The sequence below is a fragment of the Dromiciops gliroides genome, chromosome 1 (assembly GCF_019393635.1).
Source record: "Dromiciops gliroides isolate mDroGli1 chromosome 1, mDroGli1.pri, whole genome shotgun sequence".
In the NCBI taxonomy this organism is placed as follows: domain Eukaryota; kingdom Metazoa; phylum Chordata; class Mammalia; order Microbiotheria; family Microbiotheriidae; genus Dromiciops; species Dromiciops gliroides.
Window position 1 is genome coordinate 751,822,393 of NC_057861.1, and position 27,609 is coordinate 751,850,001.

Here is a 27,609-nt window from a genome sequence, read left to right on the forward strand (position 1 = left end):
CTATCTCTACTCTCCCCTTTGGTAATCTCATTGACATGCATTCTTCCAAACACCACATTTTTGCTGATATCTTACACAACTATACTTCTAGCCCTGACCCTTTTCTCAAGCTCCACTTTCCCTTGTGGTATCTTCAACACCTTGTTCTAGTATCAGTTCAATTCCATTGTGTACAGTACCAGAGTGTTTCCTCCTTCCTAGGGGCTGCCCTTCTCTCTGCCATCTCAATTTCTCTACCATTTCACTGCTCTGTTTTTTATGCCTTGGTATAATAGTTGACACTGTCGTTTCCCTCCAATAAACTCTGACTCAGTTTGATGGAAGTTCTCTCTATCCAAAGCCATCCTCTTGTCATTCACTCTTTTGCTCATATAGTCTCCAAACTGAAGTTCCAGAGACCATGTCTTGGAATAGGTGTGATACCAGCTATAGAATTCCCTGATTTGCAAGAGTCTGATATATCTAAGATATCCAGGTGGGAAAGTGGATGGAAGTTTGCACCTGGAGTCAAGAAGACCTGAGTTCATATCCTGCTTCAGATTAGCTATGGGACTCTGGGTAGGTAATTTTACCTCCAATTCAGAATCAGCTCCTTCTCTTTGATATGGTGGTAATTATAATAATAGCACTTACGCTATAGGGTTGTGAAGAACAGAGAAGAGAACATAAACATAAATATTGTTACTGCTGCTACTGCTGCTACCACCACCACTGCCACCAGCACCACCAAGTCATGTCATATTCTGGGAACTTTATTTTTCAAGGGTTGTTGTGTTATTTGACTCACCTATGATTTCACTCACTATCCTCTTGACTTCTCTGACACTCAAGCCCTTCCCAAAATGTGACTCCCCTAAAATGCAATTTCCCTCATTAGAATGTAAGCATCTAGAGTTTGTTTCCATATTTGTTTTTCTAGGGTTCAGCATGGCTCCTGATCCAGAGCTCTTTGTGGTGAATGCAATTTTCATTCATTTATTCAATCAATGAACATAACTCATTAATTCCACTGAGGCAGTATTTCTTACATCTATTCCGTTTGCTCTCTTCCTCCTGCCATCCCCCTATTACTAACACCTGCTATACTGCTGTAACAACCCCCTGCTGGATAGTCTTATATCTATTCACTCCCTCTTCTCATTCATCCCTCACACTGCTGCCTCCATTCTTCATTTTACTTTACATTTAGAGTCAGTATACAGACAATAGAGTAATTCATATTTTCTTTGTTCAAGTCTCTGTGTGTGTGTGTGTGTGTGTGATGAGGCTGATTGTTATGGTCACCCAGTTCTTCAGTGCTGTCCAGCCAGTTGCCTAACTTTGGGGGTTACTGACATGGTGGCAGTAGTGGCTTGACCAGCTACATATGTCAAATTCAGACAGCATATCGCTGGCCCACCACCAGGCATGGCTACCCCCTGGCCATTCTGAAACTTAATTCTGAATCAAACACCTGGGTGGCAGATGTGTGCGGCTGCAATGGCCATGGGCCATGTAGTCCTGCTGAGATGCCGAACACATGGCTGTTCTGAATGTGTAGGGGAAAGAGTGGGGGGAGTAAAGAAACCTCAGTGCAAGGGGGAGAGAAACATCTCTGGTGTAATTAAGTCTCTTCCACTTTTTTAATAGTCTAAAAGCAAAAGCCCTGTAGCTTCTATGAGATCCCATGGAGAGAGGAGGTTACAGAAACTATCCAACAACCAACTTCATCATATTGGTTCTCTCAGGTAATTTCATTAGACAGATTTTGGAGATGGAAAAGCTATCTTCAACTATCCATTGTTGTTTCCCTCAAAGCACTCTGGGACACCTGATTTTCTTATTGGGAACTCTGGAGCTGGTTGAGGAATCCAGATCCATAGGACAGCCACTTTTATTTCTCTGCCTTGCTCACACAGTAGCAGAGAATGGTGTTGCAGGTCTCTGAAGAATGGTGGCTAGCTGGTGTGGGTCCCTGTGAGGGTCCACTGCACTGTACCCATTTAAAGGTACTCTTCAACTCCAGAGAAGGATGTGGTATGTTACCCCAACAGCAGAAGGGCACAAGAGGAAACTAAAGCTGGCAAAGGGCCAAGAGAGCCAACCACAGGCTTAACAGGTTTGAGCTTTATGGAATACTGATGGGAAGGCTTCAGTGAGATCATGTTTGTAAAGCACTTTGCTTAAAGCATTACATGGATGTGCCTCATGATCATCTTTTTGAGGAGATTCATACAGAAATGATCCCAGGACAAGTCACTCTCTTGTTCTTATTCTCTTCAATTAAATGTTCTATGGACAGTTGCCAACATGGATAAAATAACTGCTTTTTCTAATTGAATAAAAGTATTGGCATGTGAGTTCACCCTCTGGGGGCTCCCTGAAAGCTTTTTTGAGACAACTCTGGGAGGAGACAAGACAACAAGAATGATGTCCACCTTATCCTCTCCCCACAGCATCTTGTTTTCTTCTCTTTGAATACTTTCCATTCCATGCAGTTTGGAGATTATAAGTATTTGGGGATGGTGACAGCTATTAAAAACATGTTTCTTACATGTGTATGTATCAGTGTTACTTCCTGACAAAGCCAGGCAACAATTATACCAATGACAGTGTTCAGATTGCAGTATAGTTTATATTTTCAGAGAATTTTGAGGTTTACATTCATAATATCGGGATTTGCTACCTGTTAGTTTTTGAAAAACAATGGTCTTCCTATGTGTAATTGTAGCCATCAGTTCATGTGTTGTTTAGTATTCAACAGGTACTAAAATTTTGCCAACTGTTGTGTGAGTTCAATTTTCTATATACTTCCTACATTCTCTGCAGTGATCATGAGCTCTCAGTCCCTCGAGGTTAAGCTTTCTATAATTTCTGCTGGTGGTGACCTGATCTTGAAATTACCCTTGCAAAACTTTCCATTCTAGAAGCAAATCTGTTTGACTAATCCATTTGTTTGACATTTGTCACCATAGTCAACTTCAAATAGACATTGATCATGGAAGACTTACTGTGTCCTTTGTCTTCCTCTTCAGTTCCTATTTTTCTTCTTTTTTTTAAGTCTTTCTTTTAAATAGAGGTTTATAAACATGGCTGGATCTTTAACAGGCAATATTATGAAGCAGGCAGTCTGTCTTCTGTCTTCTTTTCATGAGTCAGAAGTTCCTCCTATAAAGGGTCTTGGTATTCCCATTTTCTCTCCCTTCCCTTCACTCTTTTCATTCCCTATCAAAATCTGCTCTCAGATCTTATTCTATTTTACCTTAAATGATCCTTGCATATCATCTAGTCAGCCTGTTCTTCTTTATCAATAATGAAACTGAGATCCAGAGAAGGTAAGCAATTTATCCAAGATCACACAGGTATTTAGTAGGATCATTTGGACCTTAGAGAAATTATAAGGTAGTCTTGCCCTACTTCTTTTTATTTATAAATGGGAAAGTTGAGGATTGGAGAAGGAAAAGGATTTCCTTAAAGGTGGAGGTGGTGGAACAAGCATTTATTTAGAACCTATTACATGCCAGACATTGTGCAAAGCAATTCCCAAGTTTTAGCTCATTTAATCCTCACAACAACCCTTTGAAGTAGGTTCTGTTATTATCTTCATTTGGTAAATATCTTGGGTTAGATTTGAAGACATGCCATCCTGACTCCTCAATGCTCCAGCAAGCTGCTGGACTGGAATTAGACTCTACCTCTTAAAGCAGAATAGATCAGAGATTCTTCTCTATAGTCATCAGAAGGAAGACAGACAAGATACATGACTGGAAAGGGGTCCAGATCAGACCATCTATATCATGGCTTAGGTACTCCTCTGGGATACTTTGGCTTTGAAACAAAGCAGGGAAACAGAGGAAGGGGCTGGCCAATGTCACTAGGATTCCTACCTGCATCTGATGCTATTAGACTACCACACAGAAGGAATATAGATGGTTTACCATTTGTATAACTGGAGAAGGGTATTAAATCCAGGTGAGACCAAAAGAACAGGATACAATGATGACAATCTGGGTCTGTCTATATGGTTCCAGGGCCATGGCTTCTTCTGGTTCAAATGATTAAATAGCAAACATTAAAATGGGCTAACACAATGATAATAACAGTTATCCTTAGTAGTATCAATGTTATTAAAGGTTTAACCAACAACTGCCTTGCTGAATTAGTCCATTGAAAGCACTGTTTCGAGGAAGCCTAGTGGCTTGTGGAAAGAAAATGCAATTTGGCTTCAGAGGTGTTGGATTCAAAGCTTAGCACTGCTACTTACTCATCACTATGTGATCTTGGGCAAATTTGCTTAAACTCTCTGGGCTTCAGTTTTCTCATCTGCAAAATCATATGGTTGAACTAGATGGGCTTTACGATCCTGTCCAGTTCTAAATCAATGATTCTGTGACTGTGGATTAGAATAGGATACTCAGTGGCAAGATTTGACAATAACCATCTGTGGTATACTGGCAAAGGCCTGTTGGGTCTCCCTGGAAATAATGAAGTCCCTGGGAATAATAAAGTCCTAATTCACCCTTCAATGTTTCTAGGATCTGTGACCTAAGTGATGTTTGTACCCTCCACTTAATGCATATTGTAATTTCTGCAATTAGAAGATGATCTCCAGGACTTGCTGTAGCTCAAAAATTTGTCCTTCCGTAATCAGTCTAATGATTACCTGTTAATGGAAGTCACTACAACTCAAAGCTTTTTCTGCTTGGCAAAATCTTTCTGAACACTGGCCTAACCTCAGGGAGCCTTGAGTTCACACAATTAGAGAATGATTTCAATCATCCTTAGTTGCCTGCCCCCCCCTGCAAATTTCATGGAGATTTGGATATCAGCACAGATGGAAGAATTGATATTGAGGGCTGAGAAGTAAATTACAGATTGACAATTGGAAAGGAATGTACAAGTCAATGTAGCTTATCTCTTATTTTGAACAGGAGGAATCTGAAATCCATATAGGTGGGAAGTAATTAATTGATACCCACACAATTAGAGAATAGCAGAGTTGGCATTTGAACCCAAGTTTTCAGGCTATTACAGGTCCATTGCTCTTTTCCATTGCACCATACTTCCTCTATAGAAGGGTCATTGGTGACCTTTCAGGAAATACTAGCTGGGCATGACCATTTGAGGAATTCAAGTCTTCCTTGAGACTGAAATCACACAGTGGGGATACTTTTCTCTTTGCTCTATGCATAAAGAAGCCTCCAAGGCACCCTCATTGAGCAGCTTCCAATCCTGGAGCACAGTATTCTGGGACATCTCAGATGCCCCCAAAGAGAAAACTGAGTACATGATCCTGGGGAAGTGCCAACAATTTAGAGATTTCTAAACAAAGATTGTTACCTGCTTGAGGCTTTGCCATGGGGGAAACCAATTCAAGAGATGGGAAGTCTCAGATCTGCCACTGATTTATCTGAAAGACTTTGGAACAATCATCAGCTTGCTCTGCTCTTCCATCTCCTCAAGCATAACCTGACTAGGCTGGATGAGGTGTCCACTTAGAGCCCTTTTCTCTGTACACTTCTTTGGTTCCCCATCCTTCATTTCCAAACACACTTAGAAATTAAGCAGAAACCATTTGGCCTTATCAGCCAGACATCTTTGGATGGTCACGGAATTTTAAGAAACAGGGAGCAGAGACCACAAAGCCCAACTCTTGATTTAAACAGGCCCAGCTGTGCCTAAATGAACACATCAGCACTCCCAAGAAAAGGACCATTTCATTTGCTTCTTTGTAGTCCCAGGATCTGGGGGCTGGGTGAGAGGGGCTAGACATGCAAATGTATTGATATTTGAAACTCCCAGATAAAGAACCTCTAACAATTCAGGCCAGCACTTTATCTATGGCTTATCCTAGAGCAGAGAGGTTAAATGATTTGCCCAGAGTCACATAGCAAATACCAGGTATTGATTTGTTGAACGGATGGATGAATGAACAGACAAATAAATGTGAGGATATGGATATTAAAAAAGGGAAGAAGTTTGGCTACATCTTTGGAAGAACTCCCTGAATGGGACAATGAAAGGTTAAAAAATGGGCCAGTTGAACAGATTGTCCTACTATATGAAGCCTAAGTCAGAAGCCAAAAAATCAAGAAGTCCACATCTTATTGGACTTTAGATTTCAAGAAGTTCTAGACTAACTCAGTTTGGAGTCTTAGCTATTTGCCTGGAACCTGCTTCTTAAACTTCTTCATGTTTTACTTTCTTCATATGAAAAATGTGAATAATAAGACTTGTCTTTTCTCCATCCCAGACTCAAAAGAGACTTGTCCATAAAACGCTTTATAAGTGGAAAGCTCAATAAAGTCATAAGATATCATGTAACTTCAAATTGCTATCCTAGGAACATCAAGGGGAGAAACAGCAGTTAGGAGTAGAGCCAAAAGGAAGATATGGTGGCTCTGGAGTAGTTAGATGCCAAACAAGTTGGAGGGTAGTCTAGAAGCCATGGAGAGAGGATGAAGCAGGAACTAGAATATGATGTCTATTTCCCCTTCCCTTTCTTGGAATTTGGTCTCTTACCTTCTCAAAATTACAACAACAATAAAAAAGCATTTGTATAGTGCTTGCTGTATGCCCAGCACCATGCTAAGCACTTTGCAAGTATTATCTCATTTGAATATATAATTCAACTTCAACACATAAAATAACTGTGATTCTCCCCATGTTGCCACTTCGCACTAAACACATCCCACATCCTTTGTACTGTAATGGACATTTTAAAGAATTATGTAGGGGCAGCTCGGTGGTGCAGTGGATAGAGCACCGGCCCTGGAGTCAGAAGGACCTGAGTTCAAATCTGACCTCAGACACTTAACACTTTCCAGCTGTGTGACCCTGGGCAAGTCACTTAACCACAATTGCCTCACTAAAAAAAAAAATTTAAAAAATAAAGAATTATGTAGTCCCCAAATTCCTCTCAGTGGCCCTGGGATAAAAGGCTTCCATCTCCTATTTCTAGTTTTCAATGTTTTCCAGCTCCTTAGTAGCATTTCTTGTGTCTCTTGCATTGTTGGCATAAACTCCAAAAACCTAAGGTCACTACCATGCCACAGTGAAGCATCAGAGTTGGACTTTTGTGGAGGAAGCTATCATTGCAATTTACAATTTCAAAGCTATTGCCAAAGAAAGGGAATGAGGACAGCAGTCTGGCTCCCACTATATTCTGTTTCTGAAGAGGTCTTACCATAACTCAGATATCTGTATTGGTCTATATGTAATCTTGGTTCTCTAGGCATACTAGTCAGAAGGTATGAAATACTTTCCATAAGGTTCCAGAAATGAGTCTTCTCTGAACATGTCTGAATCTGGTGTGCTCCTGGGAGAAACCCTGACTTTTATGAGACATTGTTGGTGTCTAGTCTATCCTTGAGCCATCTTAAATAAGGCTTTACAAGTTATTAAAGGCTTTAAAACACAGTTTGCTTCTTTTGGGAAAGCAGGGGATGGCACCAAGCACATAGACACACAACCAACCACAAAAGATTGGTGGTTTTCCCTGAGATCAACCATCTCCAAAGGTGATTGTGACTCCTATTACCCTGACTCTAAACTGTTGACACCTAGAAAGGAGAAATGGTTGCATTCTCTCTCTCTCTCTCTGTCTCTGTCTCTGTCTCTCTCTCTCTGTCTCTCTGTCTTTGCCTCTATCTCTCTCTGTGTCTGTGTCTGTCTCTTTCTGTTTCTCTTTGTCTGTCTCTGTGTCTCTGTGTGCCTCTGTCTCTGTGTCTCTGTCTCTGTCTCCATCTGTGTCTGTGCCTCTGTCTCTCTGACTTTCTCTGTCTGTCTCTCTGTCTCTGTCTGTCTGTCTTTGTCTCTCTTTCTCTCTGTTTCTCTCTCATTTAACTCCTTGATAATGAATGGAAAGAATCCGGGGAAAGTTGAGATAAAAAAATTTTAAATTGTCCGTGAGCTGTCAAACCCCAATATGCTCCAGCAGTGCTTTTCTATGATGTCTTAAATGGTGAAGGTGGCAGTGACCCAAATGAGTGAGAATGTGACTGCAATGTGAGGAGAGGTGGGTTTTTGTGTCCAAATGTTACCACTACCAATGCTTTTATTTTAAATGGAGATCTCTTGTCTTTCCCCCATACTTCTTCTCACTCCTGCTACAACTCACTACCTAGTTTTGTTTTAGGAGCGTGGAAGGGAAGCTAGTAGCATATCCTTGGTGATGATAGAATTGGCCTTCCCCTTCTCTCCCTTTGCACAAAGAGACAAATGTTACCAATGATCTGGGGACACAGAGGAGGAAGGTCCATCAGCCACTCCAAATCTTAGAATGCCAGAGTTGGAAGACATTGGGGAAATACTCATCAATTATGCTAGTAGAATGGAAGTGCCTTGAGGACAAAAGAGATTCCCTTTTGTGTTGGTCTGAGAGTCTAGTACAACATGGAATCCTTTTGAGAAGTGGGACTGTTTTATTCTGTCTTTGTATCCCTGAGGCCTAGTACAGTGACTGATTCCTCTTTCCCTCTTCATAAATGCTTGTTGATTGATTTATCATGGCTTCTTGAATTGAGCCTTATTAGCTGATAAGGATTAATTAAGCCTCTGTTATGGATTAGATACTGTGCCCTAGAGGTCCTAAGAGTATAGAGGCAAAATAAATAAATAAATAAACTATTCTTGTCCTCAAGGCATGTTCATTATTTCAAGAGAAGCCTCTTGATACTCATGGCTCCACATGAGTATTGTAGAAGTCCCAGGAAAGCTGTACCTGGCTGAGGTATTCAGAGAGCCGCCTGAGGAGCATTGCTTAAGGTCATGTTTCTTCAAGCTTAGTCAGGGCCAAGATCTGCTGAGAGGTGGGCCAGGGGTAGAGATGGTCAATATGAGATCTTGCAGAATTATTCTTCTGATTTGAAGGTAAAGCATAACATGGGGGCTGGGAATCTCTATTTCAGAGAACAGAAGTAAAATAATGACTACCATTCTGGGAAATGACAAGAAGATCTATTGCCCTAGGGCTCCACCTACCAGTCAGTCAACAAGCACTTGACAGTGTGTTATACACTGGGCTAAGCCCTGGAGATAGGAGGAAAGACAAGCCCATGCTTCCTGTCCTTCAAGAGCTTATATTCTAATAGGTGAGGCACTATAGAAGAGTCTTGGAAAGACTTGTTGGTATAAAGAAAAGTAAGAAAAGACCCAAAGAACTGTATCCAGAAGGACTGTGGTGATGGGAAGGGGTGGGGGGAAGAAAACAGTCAATGGAATCAGAATTCCAATCAATGGAAGAAATGTCCAACTGGTTTGAGAGGACAAGTGATGACAAAGGTCCATTCTCCAAATAAAAAAGTGGTGAATTGTATGGGCAAAAGGCACAATATATTGCAAAACATGCAAACTCTCGGTTTGTATTGCTTAGGTGTCCTTTTTTATTACAAGGCAAATGTTCTATGGGGGAAAGGAAGCAGGCATTAGGAAATGACAGCAAAATTTTAAAGCAACAAAAAAAAAACTTTAAAAGAAGAGAAAAGAATACTTTTGTTTTTATTCAGTCACTATCAGTCTTGTCCAATTCTTCATTCACTCATTTAGGGTTCTCCTGGTAGAGATACTGGAGTGGTTTGCCATTTCCTTCCCCGCCTTATTTACAGATGAGGAAACTGAGGCAAATGGGGTTAAGTGACTTGCCCAGGGTCACACAGCTGGTAAATGTTGTAGATGAGATTTGAGCTCAGTAAAATGAGTTTTCCTGACTCCTGGCCTGGCACTCTGTATACTATGTCACTGGCCTGCTCCCCCCAGTAACACCCCATGCTGAAGATGGGCAGCATTTTCAGTAACAACATGAGGCCTCATTAGCAACATCAGTGACATGGCAATATCCCAGTAACTAAGCAAAGGAAGACAGCTTGAATCAAGGCTTAAATATCCCTTTGGACTCTTTCCTAAGACTTGCTTTTCTGCAAATGACCCAGAACAGAGCAGCCATCTGTGGACTCCCCATTACTGTAGCCATGTATGCAACCTGGGATTCAAGCCTGGGTATTTCTATAGGACATTCCTCGTTGGTGAAAAGAATGTTCACCTACCAGTCTGTGCCTGCATGAAAGATGGGATTGGTGAATAGTCATCCTCTCCTTTATAGAGTCTTATGTATATGCTCAGTCTTGGACTATGGGTAATGGGTAAAAACAAGGAAAACTCAAAATATGTGATATTCTGGACTTGATGAGGGGTTAGAAATGTCATTTCAATAGGTAGGTTTCTGCATGTGTACCTTATCCCTCACTGGTAACATGAAACAATGCCTGGCATATAACAGGTACTTAATAAATGTTTATTGATTATTGATTGATTGATCCTTCTGGGATTCAGAATCAGGGTCACTGCCATTCCTTGTTCCTTGATCAGGATTAGGTGACCATAACATGGCCAGCTGATATTTACTGACAATTGAATTCCCCTTGGATCTTTCTGGAGGATCAGACATCTGTACCCACTCCTGCACCACTTTCAAATACAAGCATTAGCAGTCTCAACTGTAGACCATAAGGTATTTGCCCAGTGACCCTCTGGGAAGTACCATGTCACCTCTATTTCAGACTTATTCTTTGCCTCTGTTCAGTTCAATGGTTTCCTCCTTTAGTGGCCTATCTTGTGTTCTGAGCCACCCACACCCACACACCCACACCCACCCACACCCACATGCCCCCCCCACCTTTATCTGCTGACCCTGAGCCCTGTCCTGCATTTAGCAGTGCTGAGATAAAATGGTCCAGAACCGCCTGCTTGCCAGCTCCTAATATCAGCCTTTCTTCTTTGTGAGAACTCATAGGGATGGCAGAGGGCCCAGAAGAACACACACTTTCCCTGTTTCTTTCTGCCAAGCAACGTTTCTATCCTGCTTTGAATCCCTGCAGATTCCATTAGTCATCGGGCCAGAGGTGTTCAGCTGACTGCTGTTATCATCAGGTAGCTGTAACCAGGCTAAGCACACTGTGGTCATGGGCAGATTAATTTTTCATGTTGCTTCACTATTTTTATCAACAGGGCATCACAGCGACAGATAAAGATCATTCAAAGCTGGGGTTAGATGCCTTAACTCTAATCCAGCAGGGAATGCCAATGGTCCTGGGGATTTTCCATAAACTGCATCTGCTCTAAAGGCAGCTTGACTTGCCTTTCATCTCCTCCCTTATTTCCAGTTGGGGAGGGGGGGTGAGGATTTGAGGTCTTTTAATCTGTACGGAAAAAACAGCAGAGGCACGTGGTTTTCCAGTGTAAGTACAAGGCGATTGATTACTCCTTCTGGATTGGTGCCAATTCCCATGGAAAACTAGGCCCCGCTGGGCTCAGCCATTCCATACTAAGGCTTCATTGTGGGGAGAGCTGGGGTCTAGAAAAATAAAACTCCTGAAAAAAAACCTTTTGGAAGATGAAATAGTGTGGCATAATATGTAGAGAGCCAGTCTCAGAGACAAAAAGACCTGGGCTCAAGTCCCATCTCTGACACCTACTGGTTGTGTGACTCTGCACAAGTTATTTAACCTGTAAGGGACCCCAGGCAACTCCCTAAGGTTACTAGTTACAGAGCAGGTTATGGCTTGTATGGGTGGAGGGTCTTTGAGAACTTGTTGTTAAGTCACTTTTCAGTCATGTCCAATTCTTTGTGGTGCCATTTGGGGTTCCTTCCTTCCTTTCTTTCTTTCTTTCTTCCTTCTTTTCTTTCTTTCTTTTTTTTTTTTTTTGGCAAAGATATTGTAGTGGTTTGCCATTTCCTTCCCCAGCTCATTTTACATACAATTAAGTGACTTGGCCAAGGTCACACAGCTAGTTAAGTAAAGCCAAATTTGAACTCAGGAAAATGGGTCTTCCTGACTCCAGGCCTGACACTCTATACATCGTGCACCTGCCTAGCTGCCCTTTGATTCATTAGACAAAGACGATCAGAGTTATGCTCCTTTTCCCTATGGCAGCTCTTAATTTCTGTCCATTTCAGTCAATGATACCTCCATAACTTTTTTCTGATCTTCCCTAACCTTTACTCCACCTCCTCTGTAATGTCAACTTGTCAGAAAGAAAATTCTGTAACAGGAATTTCAGTGCACCAGATGGGGATGATTGAAATATGCTCTTCAGCTAAGTGAAAAATTTCTTCATGGGAGAGATTCTTAATCTTCCTTCTGTGTCTTACACAGGGGCTAAAGATATGCATAAAGTGAGTAAGATTACTAAGAAAATTAAATGTATAGATGAAATGACATATTGTTTATTTTTTCCTCATCCAGGTTCATGGACCTATCGAAATAAATTCACAGAATGGCTATCTGAATCTTCAAGACTGAAAATTCCTGATTTATTGTGTGAATGATTGTCTAATTTATCAGCTTGACTTGGAAAAAGGAAGGCCTGGGTTCAAATTCTTCCTCTGGAACATCTGGGCTGTGTGACCCTTTATGAGTTTCTTACTCTCTCCATTCTCTAGACAAGACTCTGAGTTGCAAAGAAAGTAGTGAACTGCATCAGTAGATGGACTTTCCCCTCTGGAAGTTTCCAATACTGATGAAAACACAGGTATCTTCTCTATCGCTATTATAAGAAATGGTCTTATAGGAGCTTCCAAAATTTTATACACAAACATATACCCCCACACATGTATATTTGTGTATGTTTATGTATGTATGTGTACATGTATGTATTTTCAAAATGTTTCTCAACTATCCTGGCATAAGAGTAGAGAGTTATGACCTAAAAGATGAGACTAGTGGGTTTAGAAGTGATTTATTGACCAGATCTAAAGATGAGTCATTTAGGGTATGATGTGACAGTGAAGGAAGGTCTCTGTTAGGATGCTTCAGGATGTAACCTTGACCTAATCCCTTTAACATTTTAAACAGTGACTTGGATAAAGGCATGGATGGCATGCTTTTCAAATTTAAAGATGACACAAAGCTTAGAGTGGTTACTAACTTGGTGAAGGACAGAGACAGAATAGCAAAAAGTCTTTTCAGGCTAGAATGCTGGACTGGAGCTAATAAGATACAAGAGTGAAGGTTCACATTACAGTTGAAATAAAGGTGTGTATCCTTTCTCTTGGAAGTCTATCAAATAAAGGTCATGATTGCTCTGGCCAGTTCTTTATGAACCCATGATGTATTTTTATGATCACTGTAATAAAAGTACAGTCTCAAGGTCTCTCTGAAGAATGTTGGTGTTAATTGTGAGACATGGGATACACTGGCACAGGACTTGCAAGCATGACATGCCCGCATCAAAGAAGGCACTGTGCCCTATGAGCAAAGCAGAATTGCAGTAGCTCAAGAGAAATATTAGATGACCAAATTTAGAGACATCTCCACTCCAAATGTTTATGTAGACTATTTGCACCTTACCCATGGTAGAACATTCTGAGCTCCTATTGGTCTCATCTGACACAGAAGGACACATTGTGCCTTAGGCCGGACATCGTGATGTCATTTTGGTACTCTGAGTTTGAAGGACAACAATAGCTTTCTTTTCTATACAATTCAGGATTTTGTCAATAGTCAAAGTCAAACTCATTGGCCTCTGCCTTGAAGACTCTAATATTTTCCCCATTTTAGAATTTTGCACAAACTGACTGCTCTCACATTCATGGTATGTCTCCCATTTTACAAGATTATTCAGCAAGCACTTATAGTGGCCCAGTAATCTCATTGAAAATACAGAACACTCTTTGCAGATGATATGATGGTATACTTAAGGAATCCTCGAGAATCAAGTCAAAAATTACTTGAAACAATTAACAACTTTAGCAAAGTAGCAGGATATAAAATAAATCCACATAAATCATCAGCATTTCTATACATGACCAACAAAGTCCAGCAGCAAGAGATAGAAAGAGAAATTCCATTTAAAGTAACGGTACGTAATATAAAATACTTGGGAGTCTACTTGCCAAGACAAACCCAGGAACTCTATGAACACAACTACCAAACACTCTTCACACAAATCAAATCAGATCTAAATAATTGGAAAGATATCAATTGCTCATGGATAGGCAGAGCTAATATAGTAAAAATGATAATACTGCCTAAATTAATTTACTTATTCAGTGCCATACCAATCAGGCTACCTAAAAATAATTTTATACAGCTAGAAAAAATAATAACAAAATTCATCTGGAAAAACAAAAAATCAAGAATATCCAGGGAAATAATGAAAAAAAATTCACAGGAAGGTGGGTTAGCGGTACCAAACCTGGAGCTTTACTATAAAGCGGCAGTCATCAAAACTATCTGGTACTGGCTAAAAAATAGAGTGGTAGATCAATGGAATAGGCTAGGCTCAGGAAATGCAGTAGTAAATGACACTAGTAATGTAGTGTTTGATAAACCCAAAGACTCCAGCTTCTGGGATAGGAACTCAGTATTTGACAAAAACTGCTGGGAAAACTGGAAGATAGTATGGCAGAAATTAGGCTTAGACCAACATCTTACACCTTATACTAAAATAAGGTCAAAATGGATACATGATTTAGACATAAGAGGTGATACCATAGGTAAATTAGGAGAGAAAGGAATAGTGTACCTATCAGATCTTTGGAAAGGAGAACAGTTTTTGACCAAACATGAGATAGAGTATATTATAAAATGCAAAGTGGATGATTTTGATTATATTAAATTAAAAAATTTTTGTACAAACAGAAGCAATGCATCCAAAATTGGAAGGGAGGCAGAAAGCTGGGAAACAATTTTTGAGGCCAGTGCTTCTGATAAAGGCCTCATCTCTAAAATATATAGGGAATTAAATCAAATTTATAAGAATCCAAGTCATTCCCCAATTGAGAAATGGTCAAAGGATATGAACAGGCAGTTTTCTGATGAAGAAACCAAAGCTATCTATTCCCATATGAAAAAATGCTCTAAATCTCTAATGATTAGAGAGATGCAAATTAAAACAACTCTGAGGTACCACCTGACACCTATCAGATTGGCTAAAATGACAAAAAAGGAAGATAATAAATGTTGGAGAGGCTGTGGGAAAATTGGAACACTAATGCATTGTTGGTGGAGCTGTGAGCTGATCCAACCATTCTGGAGAGCAATTTGGAATTATGCCCAAAGGGCGATAAAGCTGTGCATACCCTTTGACCCAGCAATCCCACTTTTAGGTCTTTTGCCCAAAGAAATCATGGAAGGGGGAAAGGGACCCACATGTACAAAAATATTTATAGCTGCTCTTTACGTGGTAGCAAGGAATTGGAAGTTGAGGGGGTGCCCATCAATTGGGGAATGGCTGGACAAGTTGTGGTATATGAATACAATGGAATACTATTGTGCTGTAAGAAATGATGAGCAGGAAGAGTTCAGAGAAACCTGGAGGGTCTTACGTGAGCTGATGATGAGTGAGATGAGCAGAACCAGAAGAACATTGTACACAGTATCATCAACATTGAGTGTTGACCTACTGTGATGGACTATATTCTTCTCACCAATGCAATGGTACAGAAGAGTTCCAGGGAACTCATGATAGAAGAGGATCTCCAAATCCAAGAAAAAAAAAGAAAGAAAGAACTGTGGACTATAGATGCTGATTGAACCATATTATTTCTTTTGTTTTGGGTGCTGTTGTTTTTTTTTTCTATTTTGAGGTTTTGCATCACTGCTCTGATTCTTTCTCTTGTAACAGGATTAATGCAGAAATAGGATTAATGTTATTATGTGTATATATATGTGTGTGTGTATATATATATATATATCTATATGTATATGTATAGAGATATATAGATATAACCTATATCAGATTACCTGCTGTCTAGGGGAGGGGGGAGGGAGGGGAGGGAGGGAGAAAAATCTGAAATTGTAAAGCATGTATAAACAAAAGTTGAGAACTATCATTACATGTAACGGAAAAATAAAATATCTCATAAAAAAAAAAGAAAGGAATAAAAACCAAAAAAAAAAAAAAAAAGAAAATACAGAACAAACTTCATCAAGGACTGGGGTCTTGATGTCCTCAAGGGAACCTAGACCTCTTTTAGTTATTTATTTTATATTAAATTTCTTTGATTCCATCCTATATGTTCTAAAGCTCATTCTTTTCAGGGACGTCATAAGCAAAATAGCAATTGAGATCATGTGCCTCTACATCATGCATCATCCTTGTCCCAAATGTCCCAAACAGTGGTCCTTCACTTTCTTCTTTAATTGTCTTTTGTCTAATATAGTTCAAGAGTGCCAGAGAAGACCAAGGTAGTAATGGCAGTTAGAGAAAGCCAAGTCCACACTGAAGAAATTGTGTAGGAGGTGACAATTTTGAAAACATTGGCTGGGGGGAAGCTCATTGGAAAATCCTTCTTGCTCTCCATACTTTCTGGAAGTAGCATATTTAGTCCTCAATGCTCTTCTTGGTAGCTCTTGTGTCAAACTCCTTTGGATAACTGCTGGGATAAGCTGCCTATAAGGCACCAGCAAGACCTCTTTGTTGGGGGTAAGGGAATAGGAAAGAGGTTTTCTTTGTTTATAGGAAACCTCCTGACTTTTTTTTTTTTTTACATAATATGGTTAATTTGTTCACCTTCCTTTGATTGACAATACAGAGCTTCTCAACAAAACTCCAAGCCCAATAGCTATGAGAGTTTGGAGACAGAAAAGGGTTTTCTTGTTTGATTTTGTTTTGTTTTTCCCTTGGCTCAGAAGGTTAATTTCACGTAAAACACTGCAGAATTTCAGCTCCTCCAGGAGGAGCACTAATGATATGATGCAGTTTGATATTAATTGGAATTCAAGCTATTCGTCCTTTGCTGCACAGTTAGCAAATCAGTGACTGGAGGTCAGCTCTTGATCATCATTTGCCTTAGAAGCCCAAACTGGCTGTGACACCCAGAATCATGGCAAATGCCTAGTGTAGTTGCATAGACCCTTTTTTCCCATCAGGGACGGCTCAGTTAAAGGGAAGGGACACTTTGGATCCCAGCAAAGCGGAGAGCTTTGAGGCCAAATGGTCATCTGTATGTTATTGCACATGACTCTTTTTCCACCAAAATATCTGCTCTCGGGAGCTGGTGCTCTAGGAGCACTGTGAAAAGTTGGGCTCTTCCTGAGCCACAGGCCTTTGTCTTCCAGTTCAGGTCAACAACGAGCTCCATGCCAGGGATATTAAAATAAAAATGGGGAGGAAATTAGAAGTACTTCAGCTTATCAGTAATATAAATTTAGGTATGTGCATATGCATATATGTATGTATATGTGCATGTATACATAATTATACATATGTATATGCATGTTTATATGCAAATACACAAACATGTATATGCATAAACACTTATGTGTGCATGCCTGCATAAATGCACATGATTATATGTATATTTGCATGTATTTATATATATATATGTCCTTATAAGTACATATCTATTTCTACATTCATATGTATATAGTTGCATATGTGTGTGTATATTTGTGAATATGTGCAAGTATGTACATGTAGGTAAACATTGGTGTATGTGCATCATGAGTATGTGTGTACATGTGTATATGAATGTGTATGTGTGTGAGTGAATAAGTATGTTGTGTATGTATGTAAGTGTCTATGTATGTGTGTGAGGATGTGCAAATGTGTGTAAGAGTGTATGACTACAGGGACAGCTAGGTGGCACAGTGGATAGAGCACCTGCCCTGGAGTCAGGAGTATCTGAGTTCAAATCCGGCCTTAGACATTTGACACTTAGTAGCTGTGTGACCCTGGGCAAGTCACTTAACCCCAATTGCCTCACAAAAATCCCCCCCCCCAAAAGAGTGTATGATTACAAATATGTGTGCATATGTGTGCAAATGTACATAAGCAGGAAAGCATGTGTAAGTCTTTATGTTCATTTTTATTGTGTGTATTTTTGTGAGCTTATATGGGTGTAGGGAGTGTGTATGGCGGTGTGTGTATATACATGTGTGTATGTGTATATATATATAGCGTGTATACATATGTGTATATGTATGTATGTGTGTATAAATGCATGCATTGTAAATATGTGTGCAATATACATGTGTATACACGCACATGATTATACATGTACATATGCATATGTACATACATACATACGTACATACAGGTATGGGGGTATATTGGGAGTGTTGGTATTACAGAATTAGTATGGAAAGATTGATTGGAGCCAGATGATTCCAGGCTTGAAATGCCAAAGGGAGATCCAAGAGGTGTGAGGGAGCCTGCAGAGATGCTCAGGGCTCTCTGTGCCTTTGTAATATCAGGCTGGTGGGTGAATGGAAGATGGATTAGAGCAGGGAGATGCTGGATGCAGGAAGAACAATCAAGAGGCTATTCTAGGAATCCAGGTTGGAGACTCAGTGGACCTGAAAGTCTCATTTGGTGATTCCCTCTTACAAAAGAAATAAATGACCTGATTAAGACCCATGATCCAGCCATGAGCATCACAAGCTGCTCCTCTATGAGCTGGTGCCCAAGGGACAGGAACTGTGTCTGTTCACCAGCCTTTTTAGCTTCTCCTTGAAAATCCCCCTTTGCCTCAGGGTTGAGATCTACCTTGATGTCCATTTCTTCCTTCCATAATCCCTTGTCCAGGCATCCAGGTCTCATTTCCTGGCTGTGCATTTGGTGTCCTCCCTACTGACTCTCATTCTGAGGCCATTTCATGGGTGAAGAAACATTCTTTCTTCCTATTACCAGCGTCCTCTCTCCCTTCTTGCCCACATTGACCCGGACTCAGATGAACTAGAGGGGTATGGAATGGGTTGCAGTGTGCTGGGCATGTTCTAAGGATGTAAGCAAGGCTATGTACTCACAATACACACATGCACTTACACACACACACACACACACACACACACAAATACACTCGAAATCTAGAGATAATTAGATCCTATCATGTTTGCATAGCATTTTCAGTTCCTAAACTTAGTCAAAAGGTTTTTTTTTTGTGTTTTTTTTTTTTGCAGGGCAATGAGGGTTAAGTGACTTGCCCAGGGTAACACAACTAGTAAGTGTCAAGTGTCTGAGGCCATATTTGAACTCAGGTCTTCCTGAATCCAGAACTGGCACTTTATGCACTGTGCCACCTAGCTGCCTAGTCAAAATGTATTTTAAACAAAGCAGTTCCATTTGTAGTAGATAAGTGGCAAATTGAATAGGGAGCTGACCTTGACGTCAGGAGACCTGAGTTCAAATCCTGATGGCCAATTTCTGGCTTCTAGCAGATCATTTAACCTCTCTCAGCTTTAGTTTCCTTATCTATAAAATGGGGATAGCAATTGTTCCTATCTCCAGGCTTGTGAAATAGGTAACGTACTTTGCAAACTTTAACACATGATATAATTAATCAAGAGACATTCCTTAAGCACTTACTCAAAGTCAGGCACTGAATTTCAGATTTGGAAGGGTACTCGGGGCTCATCTTATGCAACCCATAGCTGAGCCCAAATTCCCTCAAAAACATAGTAGATTAAAAACAAAAACAAAAACAGCCATAGTAGATCACTGGTTACCCAGGACGCATTGGAAGTTCCACAGCGAGCAGAAACCTCACTCTGCTGTAGCAGCCCCTTCCACTTTTGGATAACTCTGACTGTTAGTAATTTTGCCCCCCTGACATCAAGCTGAGATTTGCCTCTTATATTTATATACTTTATACAATGTAAGACTCCATCAGCATCTGTTTCATCTGTCTCCTGTAAACATGACATCTCTTGAGTTATGAGCCGCAAAGACTCACAAGGGAGGCCTGTAGTTTATGGCTGGTATCTCCTTGCAGGGGGTCAGGTTATTCTTAACAAACATATCATCATAGGGCATGGGTTGGTTTTCCAGAAATTTAAGATGAATCATGATGGGCATTCACAAAGCACTTTCTGAAGACTTCATTATTTGATCCCCGTGACGAGTTTATGACTATTGTAGATAAAATTATCTTTATTTTACTAATGAGGAAACTGAGTAACAACAAAAGGACTGTGCCCTGGATGCTATGGCTAGCAAGTGTCAAGGCAGGATTTGGACTCAGGGCTCTCCGAATCCCAGTCCACCATTCTATATACCATGCTACACTGCATTTCTAAAGGGGAAACATAAGGAAATGTGCCACCCATCTGCCAATCTGCCCACCTAGTTGGGAGTCAATGTTCCAGAAAACTTTTAGCAACGAGTATTTGATAATCAGAAGCCATAAAGCAGAATAGCCAATTTCAGGCAAAGGACCATTCCCTGGTAGCTATCAAGAGACCAGGTTCTCCCTGGGGCAAAGTGTTCCTAAGAATGGAAGGCAGGAAGGCACATCTGGGAGTGGCACTTGCTCTTGGGGGCCATCAGGATAACTTACTGAAGTCCTTCCCTCCTCTGATGTGGCAGCCAAGAAAATTTAATGTGTTCTTAGGTTGCATTACTAGCAGTCCAGTGCCCAGAGGAAGGGAGGGGCTCATCCCACTGTACCCTGCCCCAGCCAGACCACATCTGGAGTATTCCATCCAGTTCTGGGGCTATGTTTTAGGACTGATGTTGTAAGTCCAGAGGAGGCCAACCAGGATAGTGAGAGGAATTCCAAACCCAGCCCTGAAAGGATCAGGTGAAGGATCTAAGGGGCTTTAGTGGTAAAAAGAGAGGTCTTTAAATGTCTGTAGGGTTGACATGTGGAGGAAGGATTAGTATTGTTTGCTGAGCCCCAAGGGACAGAATTAGGAGCTGAAACTTAAAAGGAACCACTTTGATAGGAAAAAAACCCTTCCAAATATTTAAAGTTTCTGAAGAAGAATGATCTGTTTTAGGAGAGGGGGGAGGGGAGGTATCCCCCATTACTAGAAATATTCCATTAGAAGTTATTTGACCACTTGCTTGGGTCATGGGAGAGAGGCTTCATTCTTTGACTGGGGTTATTCTCAGTGGAAGTTCAAATCTCCAAGCCTTTGGCTTGCTTGATACCTCTTGGGATGATTGTAGGGTAAGATGTCATTTCTTAAAACTTCTCTGAAATGGTTTCACTTATATTTCTCTACTGGTAACAGCAAGCATCATGGGAGTAAAGCTAGAGGGGATTGCAGAGATGATCTAGTCCCACCGGCACTTATTATGAAGAGGGAAACCAAGGCAGTGAGAGATAATGTTATTAGCTCAAGGTCTCACAGGCTATTCATTAAATAACAGAGTTGGAATTTGAACATGCAGTGTTTATCAGACTCCAGACAAAGCATTGTTTCTATCCCACTGCCCTTGGTCTTTGGAACATGCCTCACTCCATGTCAAGAGGTTTTTAGAAACATGTAGTTGTTAGAGCACCCCCTGCCAATTTGTGTGTGTGCGCGTGCGCGTATGTTTTGTTTGTGAGATTGTTTGAATCTGTGTGAGTCTGTGTGTATTCATCTGTGTACATTTTGCTTTCCTTGAACAGAATGTAAATTCCTTAAACACAAGGATTATTTTGTTTGGGGCTTTGCATCCCTAGGGCCTAGCAAAGGGTAGAACACAATTAATATCCCTTGGATTGAATTGAAATACATCAGTCACAGATCTTTGGTAGACCAAGCACACACCATGTCCAGAGGGCTGACAAGTCTGAGAACATGGCAGCTCATCCCAGTTTCTGTTATGAATTTGCTGCTCTTTTCCCCCCTCTGAATACCATCTCTCTCAATGAGTTCAAAGACTTAGTTCAGGCCCTCATTAACTGTCTCCTAAATTAATTGTTCTCCTCCCTCAAGTTTCTACTCACTTCAGTCCATGCTACACTTTCCTGCCAAAAATATTTTTCCTTACATGCAGATCTCATCATAGAATCTCTCTACTCATCAAATTCAGTAACAGTCTTGCCTCTAGGAGCAAATATAAACTCTTCAATTTAGCATTTGAAGCCCTTCAGAACCTGGCTTCAGCCAACATTTCCAGATTCAATGGACATTACTCCCTCTCCCCATCTCTGGAATGCAGGCTTCTCTTGGTTGCTCACAAAGGCCACTATCTCCAACCAACCCATACTTTTGTACTGCTAGTCCCCCAAGAACTCCCTCCCCATGTCTGCCTCACAGAGTTATATTACTACTGTGACCACATTTGTATTTATTAATTTTCTAGGTATTCTCTATGTATATATGCGTTTTTGTTGTCTTCCTATTAAAAAGTAGGTTTCTTATGAGTAGGGCATTATTTGTTCTATCAGTAGCACCCAGCTCAGTGTTTGACACAAAGTAAGTGCTTAATGAATATTTATCAATTGACCAATTGATTCTAGGTGAGAGAGAAAACATCACAAATGGAGACAATACACATACATACACATGTATTGTTTTTCATGGGGAACAGATCTAATGCCTGTAGAATGTGACCAATAGGCCTAGTTTTGAGGGGATCTAAGATTCTATGAGGCAGAGGTGAAGAGAGAGAGTGAATCCTGTGTGGGGACCCTAAGGATTCAAGGGTGATAAGCAAATGTATGAAAGAGAGTATTTCAAGTGCAAGGAACAGTAAGAAAGCCAAGTCAGCTGAACAAGGATAGTGGTGATATATAATCCATTTAGGAAGGTAGACCAAAGCAGAGTAGGAATCTTTAAAAGCCAAACTAGGAGTCTGCATTTAATCCCAAAGGTGAGAGATAGCTCATTGACCTTGACTATGACATGATCCCGACTTGACTTTTATGTATATCAATTTGGAAGCTGTGTGTGCAATGGGTTAGAGTTGAGAGAGATTGGAGAAAGTCCAACGGCTATGACTTGGCAACTTATTGGAGATAGGGGTGGGAGGAAGAGTGGGAAATGGAGGATGACTATGAGATGAGGAACCTGGGTGACTGGAAGGATGATAATGTCCTTAACAAATTAGGGCAATTTAGGAAGGGATGGGTGGTTTGGAGGAAAAGACAATGGGTTCCAGTTTCAGGATTGAATTCAAAATAACCCTTGAGCTATCCATTGTGAAATGCCCAACAGGAGGTTGGCAGTGTGGGACTAGAGCTGGAGAGAGGTGAGGGCTTGATATATATAGGAGATATTTGTAGGGAGATGATCATTGAAACCCTTTTCTATTTCAGGCATTGTGTAAGGTGTGAGAGATAAACAAAAAAAAATGTCCTGCCCACAAGAACACTACTTTCTCACAGCGGGGCAACAAGTATATATATAAATCCATTGCACATGCATATAAACTTATTAAGTACAAATGTAGCTGTAGTAATTAAACAAAAGGTGATTTGTGAGGGTGGACACTCCCACTTGGGGGAGTGAGGAAAGGCTTCTTGGGGAAGATAGTGATTAGCTTCATCTTAAAGGAAAAGAAGGATTCTGTGAGGCAGTGGTTTGGAGGGAGTCCTTGTGGGACATCCAGTGCAAATGCATGGTGGTTGGAGGTATGTAGGAATAGAGAAATTGGAGTTTAAAAATATTAGAAACTATTCAATCAAAGCATCTCATTTTATGGATGAGGAAACAAACCCAGATATTAAGCCACTTGTCCATGTCACACAGGTAGTAAGTAGCCAAGCATGGATTTAAAACCAAGTCTTCTGACCTCAAACCTAGCGCACTTTCCCCTTTACCATGATGCCTTCAATTAGAGATGATGAAATCAAGGATCTTGAGTTGGAACGAAAGCTATAGGCACATACAAATATCAGCATAAAACAAAACAAAACAAAACAAAAAGACTAGAGAAATGAAATTTGCAGGTCACCTAATTCAAGCTCTTATTTTTATTGGAGAAATCAGAGGCCCAAATTTGGGGAAATGACTTGCCCAAGGTCACCCTGTTAGTGAGTAGTATCACAGACAGGATTCAAACCCAGTTCCTCTGCCTCCATATCCAATGCTCAATCTTTCTACTCCTCGCCACATATGAAAATCATGAACAATGAATATAGATGAAAATTGGAGTCTGAAAGCCCTACCCCCAAGCCAACAAGTAGTTTGAAAATAGTGTCTGTCAGCATCCATATGGTTTCTGCATGTGTAAGAATACACACACAGGGGGCTGACTTCATAACTAAGATTCTTTTTCCTTTAATTCAGTCATATTAGATTATGGGGCTGATTATGATCATATCCACAAATCGGCATTTGAGCCGAGTTTCCATGGGAACCCTATACGCCCCTGTTCTTTAATGTCTTGGACAAGGCTTTGCCTGTTGGACAACTTGACCAGGTTTGACGAGGACAACGTGTTTCGTTTAAGTTACATTAGCTGGGGCCAATATTTCCTAATTGCATTACCAGGAGAAACATTTGCTGCGTTCCCCGGACCATGGAAAACTTTTCCCAGTCCAGAGTTCCATTGCCTTTAATCACTACAGGACAGGAAACATACCAAGACTGCCTCGTCTTATCGGGCTTCAGATGTGTTAACTGGCTTTCAATCTGGGAAATAATCTCCCTTCATAAATGACCAAGCAAGTCTGGTGAATGGATGCTGCCTTCGACGATATGGCCAGCTACTCCTCCAGACGCCAACGGATTCGTGTTGTTCACGATATGCAATACTCGTCCACTTAGACATCATTGAAATTGACTTGCCTTGAGCATCTGGCTTTCTGAGGAATCTTACCAGAAAACAGGGACCATGGAGGGAAAAAAGAAACTTAATAATATAAAGCGTGAAGCGAATGGGATAATGCTGTCATACAGCATAAAGTTCATGAGATGGCAGGACCCCTTTCCCCCCTAGAAAACCAAGATTCAAAGAAAAAAAGGGGAGGAGAGTGAACTATTGAAAGAAAGGACTTTAACACACAGCCAGTGATGTTAAAGGCAAACAGTCCACAATTGGGAAGTCCCCTGGAGCAAGATTCTGGTTGAAAGTACTGCACTATATAAAGGCATGGGGGGAAGGGGGATTGATTGAGTCAAGTTGGAGTTCACCCTGTCAGCATAGAAAACATATGGCCCAGAGCACTGAGAGATATCTGTGTGTCTGAAACACTGGTGGGGCTTAAAAAACCCCAGCAAGGAATAGTTGAATTTTCCAGCCTTAGGCACTGGGGCAGAGAGTGGAGTGGGCTGAGCTGTATTTTAATACATTCAAGTATACAGTACCATAGGGAAGGAGACTATTTCTTAATGACACAATGAAAAAAAAAGACACAAGGGCTCCAATTCAGCATGACTTTACTCCAAAATCCTCTTTCCTGAATAATTAGAAGTAGCATGTATATACACTATCCCAGAGTTGCCTCTCATTTTTAAAGGGATATTTAGAATCTCCAATTTCTTCTATGTATCCATCTCACATTTTGTAGTAGTGCTGTGTATATTTTTCTGACGATGCTCTAAGTTTAGAGCCCTAGGAGAGGAATATTTCTTGAGGAAATTTGAAGGTTGCCTCCATCTTCTCCACATTCAACTTTTCTGGTTCTGAAAACATTTTCACCATGGCAGGAGACTAGATTCTCTCTTCTTCTTTTATATGATCCCCATTTCCACATTGGAGCTCAGGGGCACCCTGGGGTGGAGTATTAGAACTCCTCTCCTTTTCCTCCAGAGGCAGGCACACAATGGCTTGCACTTTCAGGGGGCACCAAATCATGTGTCATGGGGAAGTAGCAGACATTTCTTTCCTATGGGCCAAATAGATCGGCATCATTGTCCAGACTGCCTTGGGAAAGGTACTGAAAAAGATCTGTACTCTCCTTGTCATCAGAAGAGTAAGAGAAGGAGGCTGGGGGCAAGTTGGTCAACTCAGAACAGAGTCATAAACAATGTAATACCCAAAGGACTTAAGCCGTAAGAAGGGGATTAAAATATGTACCATAGGGAAGGACTAGCCAAGGAAGGAAAGGATCAGCTTCTATGGGGGAGGTCCCTTGAACAAGTACAGATGGATGCTCAGGGCCACTATCTCTTCTTAGCAATAATTCCGAGGTGATTGCCTCAAGCACAGGGAAGAGCTAAATGAATTGCCCAACACCACAGATCTAATACATATTAGAGAAGAGATTTGAATCTAGGTTTTCCTGAATCTCAGCCCAGCAGTATCCACTCAACTGCACTTTCTCCTTTCATGCCATACATACCAATCCCTACCTAACCATTCTGGGATGGGTTTCTCTTTCCCTTGACCTTTTCAGTGGGGAAGAAATGTCTTGATTCTTCCCCAACCTGCCTATGAGGCCAAAATATCTCTTCCCTTCAGGGACCTTACATTCCATTCAGGGAAAATAAGCCCTCAACCCTGCCTCACTGCCTTCAACAGTAGTAGTAGTAGTAGGCCTCCACCAGTCACGGACGACCATGGATCAGCGCCTTGAAGAGCCACAGGCCACAGTGTGGCTGTGCAGTCCGATATGGGAGCTGCAGCTCCTGAGTGACTTATAACCGGTAACTTCCGCATCCCGTGTTGTATCTACCCCATGAGGAGTAGCTGGAGTGTCCTCTCCAGGGCGCTGGCCTGGGCAGATCAATATGGAAAACAAGCTGTTGCCCATGCAGCAGATTTTTCCCTCTCCGCGACATTGGTGGATCCAAAGGAGAGGCAGAGCCAATACAATTTGGCACCAGTGCCACTGCAGGAGTTGCCAGAGGGATGTGATATCCAACATCCAACGGCCTAAGGGACTCCAACTCCTGATTTTTCCTCGGAGTTAACTCCTGAAGCTTTTCCCATATATGGGTATAGCCGCAAGGCAGCGAAGGTTTAAAATCAGGGTTCGTTCCCCTAGGCGGGTTGCCTGCCAAGGCTAAGGAGCCCCACCTGCCCGAATGCCTTCAACAACACACAATATAAAGGGGGTTCTGAACTTTCTTTAGGCTATGAACTGACCTTTTTGACAGTCAGGAAAAGAATCTTCCTCAGAATTATGCTTTAAAATGTTTAAAATTCAAATCCCAAAGAAAACAATTATATTCAAATAGAGAAATCATGACATTAAAAAAAATATGTGGCTTTCCTGAATAAGGTAGAGACTGTAAGCAGCCAAGGAAACAAGATAATTTGAGGAAGGGGAACTGGGAAAATCAAGAAAACCTTCCTGTAGGTGGTAACACCTAAGCTTAACTTCAAAGGAAGCTAGAGTTCTAGGAAGTGGGTGATAGGAAGGAGGGTCTGTCAGGTCGAAGGCACAGCCTGGTTAAGCCATTCACCCTCTTGAAGTTTCCATTTCCATGTCTGTAGAATAAGTGGGTTGGATGAAGCTACCTTTAGGGTCCCTTCCAGCTCTCAGTCAGTCTATGAGCCCATGATTGCAGTTGCATTTCAGAGTATACTGTGGTTCTTTCCATTGCTAATGGAAACCAGATTCAATAGCATTTCTATAATGCCTTTAAATAATCCTTATCCTGGGTTTGGTGAGAGAGAGAGAGAGAGAGAGAGAGAGAGAGAGAGAGAGAGAGAGAGAGAGAGAGAGAGAGAGAGAGAAAGAGAGAGAGTGTAAGACCACTGTAGAATATCTGATGATGAGTCACTTATTTGAAAAAGTCTCCCACTGTTGACATGGGTATGACATTTTCAGTCAAGGACCCTGGACATGGATTAGTCCTGCCAGGTGTCATAGGTATGTGACAGCCAGAGTGACAAGAGAATGGACCCCTGCCACCTTCAGCCTGTTTCAAGGGAGAACAAGAAGTAGAACATGGATGCCAGAAGCGAATCTGCTCAAGGTTCAGATACTCACCCTATTATCTTACATGCAGCAAATATAATGAACTTGGAGCTTGATCATGCAAATGGCCACAACTCACAGTGGTTGAGTATACTGAATGC

The 27,609-nt window shown here is 41.1% G+C and overlaps 2 protein-coding genes across 3 annotated transcripts in view; one reads left to right on the forward strand and one right to left on the reverse strand.

Annotated features, from left to right (window-relative positions):
* Positions 1-27,609, reverse strand: part of CACNA2D3 (calcium voltage-gated channel auxiliary subunit alpha2delta 3) — a 1,069,564-nt gene that overhangs the window by 113,195 nt on the left and 928,760 nt on the right. The window lies entirely within an intron of this gene.
* Positions 1,480-27,609, forward strand: part of LRTM1 (leucine rich repeats and transmembrane domains 1) — a 50,585-nt gene continuing 24,455 nt past the window's right edge. Inside the window, 3 exon segments of the mRNA XM_043991655.1 lie at positions 1,480-1,536; positions 1,630-1,727; positions 1,989-2,098. Of these exon segments, the coding sequence (XP_043847590.1) occupies positions 1,480-1,536; positions 1,630-1,727; positions 1,989-2,098 (265 nt within the window).